The 9416-nt window shown below is 35.5% G+C and overlaps 1 protein-coding gene across 2 annotated transcripts; it reads right to left on the bottom strand.

Annotated features, from left to right (window-relative positions):
• Positions 1-1125: 1125 nt before the first annotated feature.
• LOC121733736 (protein inturned) lies at positions 1126-8216 on the bottom strand. 2 transcript variants are annotated; one of them, XR_006036602.1, is made up of 13 exons: positions 8054-8216; positions 7811-7980; positions 7284-7387; positions 6280-7188; positions 5365-5603; positions 5108-5198; positions 4512-4695; positions 4028-4262; positions 3536-3632; positions 3329-3408; positions 3044-3219; positions 2386-2532; positions 1126-1363 (listed from the first exon to the last, which is right to left on the bottom strand). XR_006036602.1 is itself a non-coding variant. In XM_042124087.1 (13 exons), the coding sequence occupies exons 1-13, from the start codon at positions 8131-8133 to the stop codon at positions 1258-1260; spliced, it is 2625 nt and encodes an 874-aa protein (XP_041980021.1). In that variant the 5' UTR covers positions 8134-8215; the 3' UTR covers positions 1126-1257. The 2 variants fall into 2 exon arrangements, 1 of the variants encoding a protein (XP_041980021.1); XM_042124087.1 differs by having other exon boundaries at positions 3037-3219; positions 8054-8215.
• Between the last annotated feature and the right edge of the window lie 1200 nt (positions 8217-9416).

Raw genomic sequence — 9416 nt, forward strand, 5'->3', positions numbered from 1 at the left:
AGTAAGTTTAGTACTTATTTTAACTTGCTACTTAGTACTTGCTACTAAATTTTGTGTTTACATGCAATTAACAACTTAAAATTTTGTTAACTACTTATAAGCCATTAGTTACTGACATGTTATCTATACATATAAAAAAATCGTAAGGAATGAAAAATGAAACCAGAAAATTGTATTAAAATATAATAATGTTTATTGTAAAAAATTAAGAAAGAGACATAAAATCACAGTTTCTGGACGGATATATTTTAATAACTTGTACCATCGAGGAAATTGATTCCTAGGTAGTTGACGGACCTACGGCATGTGGCGGCTTATGTCAATTTAATGTTAGCTGTGATCGGTCGCATGCGTTTTACTTAACGCGACCAAATCACTTAGATCCGCCACCTGCATAGGAATCAACTTCTCTGATAGTACAAAATATATGCGTGGTGGTACCCACAATTAGCCTAACATTCCTCCATCGCGCTATCGAAGTTTTCTAAGCGCGTTGGTATACATACGACATCTGAAGATCTTCCTTTGTGGCCACCACTCATATCCCACATATATAGTCTGTCGAGAAAGTGAAGAAATTAAAAAGTGGCAACATCGTAGTGTCACCCCTTTCAAATCAATCTAAGAAAAAAGGGATGGCACTACGATGTTGCCACTTTTTAATTTCTTCACTTTCTTGACAGACTATATGTAAATTTAATTGGAAGACTTAGAATTAAAGTATAAAAACTTTATATGATTATAATAGCAACATATTTTCTAATAAGAATAAACTAAATATACTCAAGTACTATTTTTTCGGAATAATAATAATTAATCCGTTACCTAATGTTTATAGTAATAAATGCATGTGCAGACTTTTTGTATAAAATCACAATATATAAAATATACATTTTAAAGTTTTTGTTGGCTCATGAATACTCATGATGGACAAACAGAAGCTATTAGTAACGTGAGGAGCTGTAGCACATTCGTCTTTAATTGTTCGACGACGATTGTGCTGTAGACATCTTGCGCAAACGTGGTGAAATCACAATTATCAGGGCCCCCGCTACCATATGTGCAATGTGTGCAATGCACACGGGCGCCATCCTCTAGGGGCGCCAAAACCAAGGTCCCAAAACAATTTGCCTAAAGGGGCGCCAAAAACCTTTTTTTGCACACAGGCGCCAGTAACCCTTACGAGGGCCCTGACAATTATTGATGTAAATCCATCATGGGTCCACGTGAGGAGCCGTAAATGATAAAAAGTTTTGTCTATTCCAAATATGAGAGAAGATAGGCAACTTCCGTTAGATCTTGCGGCACAGATTCATGATAGCACAAATACAGTTCTCTCGGCTCCGGCTCACTGAATACACGCCTGAAAAATAATATTATGATTAAAATACTTTACCCACTTACCAATAAAAAATCTTAATAATGAGTTATGCAATGTTTTACCCTGTCTGTCAAGTTATTAGATAGACTTATAGCGTATATATTGTGTAAACTAAAGGTAGTTGGGAAATTCTGCTCGTTATCATTACGTTACCCCTTCACGCTTAAACTGCTAAACCAATTTATTGATGAAATTTGGTATCAATTATCAACACGTAATTAGTTTAACATATGATTCGCTACTTGTTAACTTTTCAATAATAATAATAATAGCTCCCACACCGGTTTCGGTTACGGTGGCCGGTTGCCCTGAAACTAGGCCAGGTACGCAGGTACGCAGTAATTTTATAGTACCCAAGTGTGTGCGCAGTACACAAGAGCAGTCTCTATACCTTTACTCTCATAACCCAGTGGGACGGAAGACCGACACGACCGGCGAGAGATCAGGCGCAGGACCGAATTTTTACATGCCCATCCGACGCATGGATCATCTTACTTATCAGACAATCAGGTGATCAGCCTGCGTCGTCCTAACCAAACTTGGAAATAACATGTTTCCAACGCGGGAATCGAACCCACGACCTCCGAGTCAAGAGCCGTGCTCTATACCGAGGCGTTCACCTACGAGGCGACATAAGAGGCGTTCTTCGAAACTTTCCAATGTTACACTGTTTACCAACATTTAATATGTAATGAGTACATTAAGACTTATGTAGTCTCTATTTATATTCTGTCTACTCTGTATATATTGCGATACTATCATCATAGTAATAACTATGTAATTTATAAAATATGATAGTACAGTAACAAGTAGCAAGATAACTTGCTACTGTAGAACCTGTAGAGGCATACGATATTAAGGGCACTCATATTCTCTACTTTAATATTATCATAAACTAAGAGTGTCAAGAGATAGAATAGTTTTTATTTTGGATAGATGCTTGGTTTCTAAAACTAATTTCGATGCAACATAGTTGGCGTAAATGTTATGCATAAAATAATTACCCAACAACCCAGAAACGGAATGGTTCCAAGTTTTTCTTGCTAACGCCACACCGATTCAGCACATCCTGAGGCGCTTCGAAAAGGCACCCGTATTCTTTGACAGCGACTAATATTTTATTCAAAGATGGAGTTTGATTTTTCTTGAACCTTAAAAAAAGACATCAAAATTATGTTCACACTCATCCTATTCTCATCTATGTTTAAAATGTTGCTTTGAAGTAAGTTAATTTGTAGATTTTTTGAAGTGAAAACTTCTTTAGCGGCGTTGAGCACTTTTGTGGGATGGGTAGGTAAAAACTGTGAAACTCGCGTCAGATTCTCGTGCTGATCGAAAAACCGTAAGACGGTTGGAGAGTAGTGTTGTCATCAAAATCGATTAATCGAACAATCGATTGTTTTTTTCGACTGTCGATATTTTTTAATCGATTGTAAAGGTTTCGATTAATTAAAAAATCGATTTTTTAAAAACGATTTTCATAAAAAATGGGTTAAAAAAATTGTAAGGGTTTCGATTAATTAAAAAAATGGGTTAAAAATGCACAACGTTAATAATCAAGTTTTCACTTCTGCCGGCACTCCCGGAGTGCAACCCGTCTTTTTTTGTAACTATAATCGCGTTACTATAAATTTAAAAAATATCGAAAACCTTACTTAATACCATTCTGTAGTATTTCATGTATTTTCTTTACAGCACTCCTGAATGTTGTCAGTATGTACGAGTATAAAACGTTATTGGCTTGAACCTCTATGTTTTTAATCGGAGCAATCAAAATCCCTTTCTCTGATTCTAAATGCACGAAATGAAATAGAACATTCTCCTCGCCAACTGTTATTCTGAAAAAAATATTTGCGAAGTGTACACAGTCAAGTAAAAATAAATGGAATAAATATAACATGAATTAACCTTAAGGCCTAATCGTGCATTAAGATTATTTTAGCTTACCTTTGTGCTGTCGCATTGTCTATTTCGTCGAGCAAAGACTTTCTTATATCCGACATATCCATACTAGTTCTGCTCCCATCCTATAAACAGAGTAGACAGAATATAAATATACAAACGCAAATAAATGCTTGTTTATTTTAAGAAATTTCTAAAGTCCGAAAAGAAAATAAATTTTATTTTTAATAATGAAACATAGTGTTAATATACCCTTCTCTCCCAATCTGAGTCGGATCCGGATGAGTTGCGTCTACTCTTTTGCTCTCTATCCGCCCGTCTACCCACTATGCGGTCTTCACTTATTTCGCTGAAAAAATAATAATTCAAAAGGACTTGAAACTTTGAACTAACCTTAAGTTGATATTGATTATTGATGATAATGGTCTTGACTCTAGACTCTAGGCCCCTAGGGTAAGCTCACAAAAAGCGTAACGTAACGTGTAAAAGCTAAGCCGCTCTACGCTGCAATGAATTTGCGCGACACGACTCTCCAGTACTATTAAACGTGAAGTGTCGCTCTGCTGCAGACTGCAGTGCAGTTGAGGCAGATTTAGAAATTAAAGAAACTACAGACCAAGCGATGAAAACGCATAATTAAAATAAACAAAATTTGAAGGTTCAGCTGAACCTCATAAGACAGTGAAATTCAAAATGGATTTTTGTAGTTTTATTTTCTTGAGTGAAATACCAAACTAGTTTTACCTATTGCTCTTCAAGCTTCCAGAATCTTCGGAATAGCTAACATCGACGCTAGAACGGTACTGTTTGGGTGCGTTATACCACTGCGCGTGTAAGCTGTGCTGGCTGCTACTGTGGTGCTTGCTGATCATAATATTGTCTATGGACGCAATCTGTTCCGATGACAGTCGCTTCTTTATGTCATTCTGAGATTTTGACAGTTTCAAAGTTGCTGATTTGATTAGGTCCGATTTTGACGCTGAAAGGTTTTAATTTATACATATTAATTATAATTATTGTTATTGCATAAAGCCTTATTCAACATTTGGCTATGATAGATAGCTATAATTGTAAAGCTATCTATAGCAAACACAATCGTTCGCGAATAAGTAAGATGGACGAGTAATTACGAACGTGTAGAGAGGTCTACACGTTCGTAATTACTCGTCCATCATGGCCAACGTGTACAGGCTGCATTATAAGTTTACGTTTCTAGTATGTAACATACCACTTATGTCCCGTATTTTTCTTCCATATTTCGTCAAATATTCTGGCGACGTTTCAACTTGCGGCTGTATGTTTGAAGCGAACCAAGAGACTAAGTACTTGTCTAGACCAACTTCAAATAACAATTCGAGACAGCTTTCACACTCCTCCACATAAAACGGCGAAGGTGGTGTCACGCCAATAGCCTAGAACACGAAAAAACACAATCTGTGAAAAGTTGAGAAGACTAGCAATAGCCGATATTGAGATACAGCCTGAAGACAGACAGACGGACGGACGGACGGACGGACAGACAGACCGACAGACAGACGGACAGACAGACAGACGGTCAGACATCGAAGTCTCAGTAATAGGGTCCCGTTTATACCCTATGGGTACGGAACCCTAAAAATAAGAAAGATAAAGACAAATATAATCATAGACAGTTGGCGGACCTATGTTATTGGTTGGGTCAATTCAATGTTAGTCGTGAATGGTCGTGATATCAGTCGAGTCGACTGGGTTTTATGTACCGCGACCAAATTACGTAGCTATGAATCAACTTCTCTAAATTATAGTATGAACAGTTATACATCCGAATCTTTGTTTGTTACTTACATCTTCGGTACACCCGCCTGCTTCCATTAGAGTTGCCAGTATGAAATGACCATTACCTACAACCAGCAGAAACCAGCGACCATCTGGAATACTAACAGCAAAAAAGGTTATATAGTTTGGTCGCAAAGGATGTTGAAATTCGTACCTATTGCTACTTCTCTCTCTCCATTGCTATTGTTATCCTATAACATACTATAAGGTCATAAAAGACATAAGAGTATTTCTATTTAAAACCAAATTAAGTAATATGGTATTACCTGTATTCAGAATCTGTATTCTTTTGATTCCTACTTTCATGTATGAATACTTCTTTCCAGATCACAAGTTTATCCAAATCCTTCTCGCTGCTTAACTTTAATATGCCATTAAGTTTCAAGAAAGCGTTAATCTCTTTCAAATCATCATCTTGTAGGTGTGAGCTGAGTAAGTGGCCAGAGTAATACAGACATTCACCAACGACCGTGTATAATCTTTGAAAGTTCTCAACATCATCTGTCTGTAAGATGGAAAATAAATAAAAATAATATTAAAATCACCCATAATATTATAGATACGTATCTATACATATTATAAAACAAAGTCGCTTTCTTTCTCTCATGTCCCTTTGTTCCCTTTAATCTTTAAAACTACGCAACGGATTTTGATGATAGCCCATTTAGAAGGCTATATTTTATCACGCTAAGACCAATAGGAGCGAAGAAATAGAGGAAAATGTGGAAAAACGGGGAAAATTATTTGAAAGGAGTAACTTGAACGCGCTAATATCAGGAACTACTAGTCCGATTTGAAAAATTCTATCAGTGTTAGATAGCCCATTTATTGAGGAAGGCTATAGGCTACATTTTATCACGCTAGGACTAATAGGAGAATGTGGAAAAAACGAGGGAAAATATTTGAAAGGGCTTTTCTCGCGAACTACTGGAGCGATTTTTATGTTATTTGGCACAGATAAGAAGTAGACCACATGAAGGATCATATGCTATCAATTTTAATCATTTTTTCAGTAGCTATATAGGTATTTTATACCCGTGCGACGCCAGGGCGGGTCGCTTGTAATATTATACAGTATAATTTGCATGCAATTTGCAACCCTTATAATATTGATAGATTTATAAATTTTAAACTAATTCCCATAAGTATGATACTGTTAAACAATAATTTAAAATACACACCCATTCTTTGTAATCAGCTGCTCCGAGTTCCATTAAAGCATTGTCAACTTGCATTCTGACTTCCAACGGTAGTGATATACTTTGTGCCGCCAAAACATCTTCAAATGTAAAACTATTCTTGGACGTATCATTTCTCCCATATATGAACATTGAGAAAATTCTCGAAAATAAACCATCCAGTTTGTCAACATTATTAGGTTTTGTGAAACAGGTCTTCAATGAGCCATACAGAAACTCTATCAGTCTAACAACATCTGCCATAACATACTTTATAGAGAAGACATCAAACAATTTATTTGGCACAGCTATAAGAAACAAATTGGTGTGATGAGGGCAATATGCTATGTTTATAAGTGTGTCGTTTTGAATAATGGATGATATTCTCGGTTGGCTTGTGCCTAGTGATTTTGGTGCTAAATGATTCAAAGTTACGTACGCCCCTCTAGTGTTATAGAGAAAGTTCTGATTATACGGTCTTGGAAAACAGTAGAGTACTCCTTTGTCATCATTCCCTTGGTATTCCGAATCATTGCAACACATGTATAATACGGACACCATTGAATCCTTTAATAGCTGTACTTGAGAATTATCCACAATACTCTTGGTTAGTAACTTGTTCAAATCTATTGTTTGATATCCTGTGACTACTTGGAATGTAAGTTTTGGATTGTCTATGTCTTCTACAACCTTCTGGAGAATGTCATTAATGTTGTATGATGTTGCTTCTGTGCCATTAATTTTTTGAAGAATGTAACCAATTTTCACTTTAGGTGTGTAAATAGCTTTAGCCTCAGGTAAAAAACTTGCAACCACTAACGATTTACCATCAGAGTGTGTTTCTAGACTTATACCAAATAGTTTTTCTATCTGGCAATCCTTTTCACTAGTAAATATCATATTTTTGCTGACCTACAACAAAAGATGAGTTTATTTATTTAACTATGCAGTATTTTGGTAGTGCATTAGTGAGACATTCGGAAAAGTTTATGCAGAAGTTTGTTTACCTGGATGACAACAAATCTATTGTTATCTTCAATATAATTGTTTTTATTAATTGCAGCATCTTTACTCTTGCTTTTTCTTGATTTTAATACTTTAAAAATTCTGCCTGAAAAAATTACACAATTTTTTTTTACTGTGTACACATCTGTCTGTATGACATAAAAGAAATTAAATCAGAGGTGTAGCTACCACCATATATGCCGTATCAATTATACGGGGCCTCTGGCCCCGTAATGTGCACAAGCAAAAATTAATAAAATCTTTTCAATTTTATAACTGACAAAAGTCAAGAAACGCAACTCTCGCACGAACGCACTCTTTTTTTGACTTGCACTTATCGGCACGTTGACAATATAATCTCATAGAAATCATGTTCAATCATGCTTGTGTATGTGTATATGTACACATATTTTTATACACAGATGTAAACTAATTTCGGTTTCGTTTCACAGCTCAAGATTGTCGCTCTATTCCGCTAGGTATATTTTCTCTATGATAGAAATAGAAACTAGTAAATTGTAATAATTACCTTTATTAGACCGTCTTGTTGAAGACCTCTTGAAATTACTTCTTAGTTTGAAAGTTTCACAGTTCTCAAGCAAAGGAACCTTAGAATCGTCTTTTGATTCTGCCACTTTTAGTTTAATGTGTACCAATTCCCCATCCTCTCCAACATCAGAATCCCACTCGGGAACGGAGCTAGAAGTAAGTAGTTGTTTATAGTAATAGTTATATTTTGAAAGATATAAAAAAAGCGATTAGTTAGTGTTACCTTTCTGTGTCAGAATATTTTGACCCGTCTGAACTTGTCCATTCGTTCTCGGAATCACTTTCATTATTCCTTTTGTTCATATTTTAATTATAATTATATTTTGTTTTACATAGAATATATGGATTTAACTATAAATTAACAAAATATTTAGACAAAGTACTACGCATTCCGATTTTTTGTTTGCAAACTAACTTTGAAGTTTGACACCACTTTGACACGACACTTGTGACCAGTGTTGCCAGTGCGGTATGTTCCAAAGTTACTTAATGTCATGCAAAAAGTAACATTTTGTGGGGAAAAGTAACATTTCGCATTACATATATAATATTTTAAATGCCGGGGGGGGGGGGGGGGGGGGGGGGTTATCCAGAATGCACGAAAACATACTATACATCTATATGTATAGTATGTTTTCGTGCATTCTGGATATAGAGATGAAGTGATTTTTTGGATTCCGTATAATTATTTTATTATTAAAATTATTTATATACCTATTAAAATGAAAATATAATAACATAAGCTCTTATACAAAAAAACACAATTTTTGCCCTATTTTTGCTCTATCAGTTATCACGGTACGGAACCCTTTATAAGCGAGTCAGACTCGTGGGAAGGGGGCGCTGCTGATAAAGGAGAACTGTAAAAAATTTGTTTTTGTATGATGGCAGCGTTAGTTGCTTTTTTCGCCACGTTCATTCAAAGCATTGTCAGCTGTAACGACAAAACTCAATAAAACTAAGTGTGTTTCGTTTTCGCATTTTTGGTTTCAAACATCTTTTTTTTTCAATTACCTACCAAAAGTAACGTAAAAGTAACATCTGTAGTCATGTCACATGAATGTAACATGCAAGGGTCAAAAGTAACGTAAAATGTTACAAAAGTAACATTCTGGCAACGCTGCTTGTGACTTGAAGACATTTGAATTTTGATACAATGGGGGCGTTTACTAGACCCAGTATACTGATGAGAGAAATTGCCTTCTCGGTAGCCAATCAACTTCAGTTGAATGGTACTACTTACTAGTCAGTAAACTGGTCAAAGAACGTTGAACACACTCTGTCATTCGGCAACTTGTGAAACGCCATCGGCCATCTAGTGGTGAATTAATAATACGACGCTTATCCGCTATTAACCACTAGATGGTGATGTATGTGTAATGCTTAGGAACAATCATTGACATAAAGCAATGTTTATTTTTCTCATGATTTTGGAAATAATTTACTTCTAAAATCTGTGAGAATAATCATAATCATAGCTATTGGATAATGATAATACAATTTATAATATAGAGAATCATAATTTTTGAAGATAAAATAAAACACCCAGCATTGCACCAATAAATATAATTTTAAAAATACAGTAG

Source organism: Aricia agestis, chromosome 14 (assembly GCF_905147365.1).
Source record: "Aricia agestis chromosome 14, ilAriAges1.1, whole genome shotgun sequence".
Taxonomy (NCBI): Eukaryota; Metazoa; Arthropoda; class Insecta; order Lepidoptera; family Lycaenidae; genus Aricia; species Aricia agestis.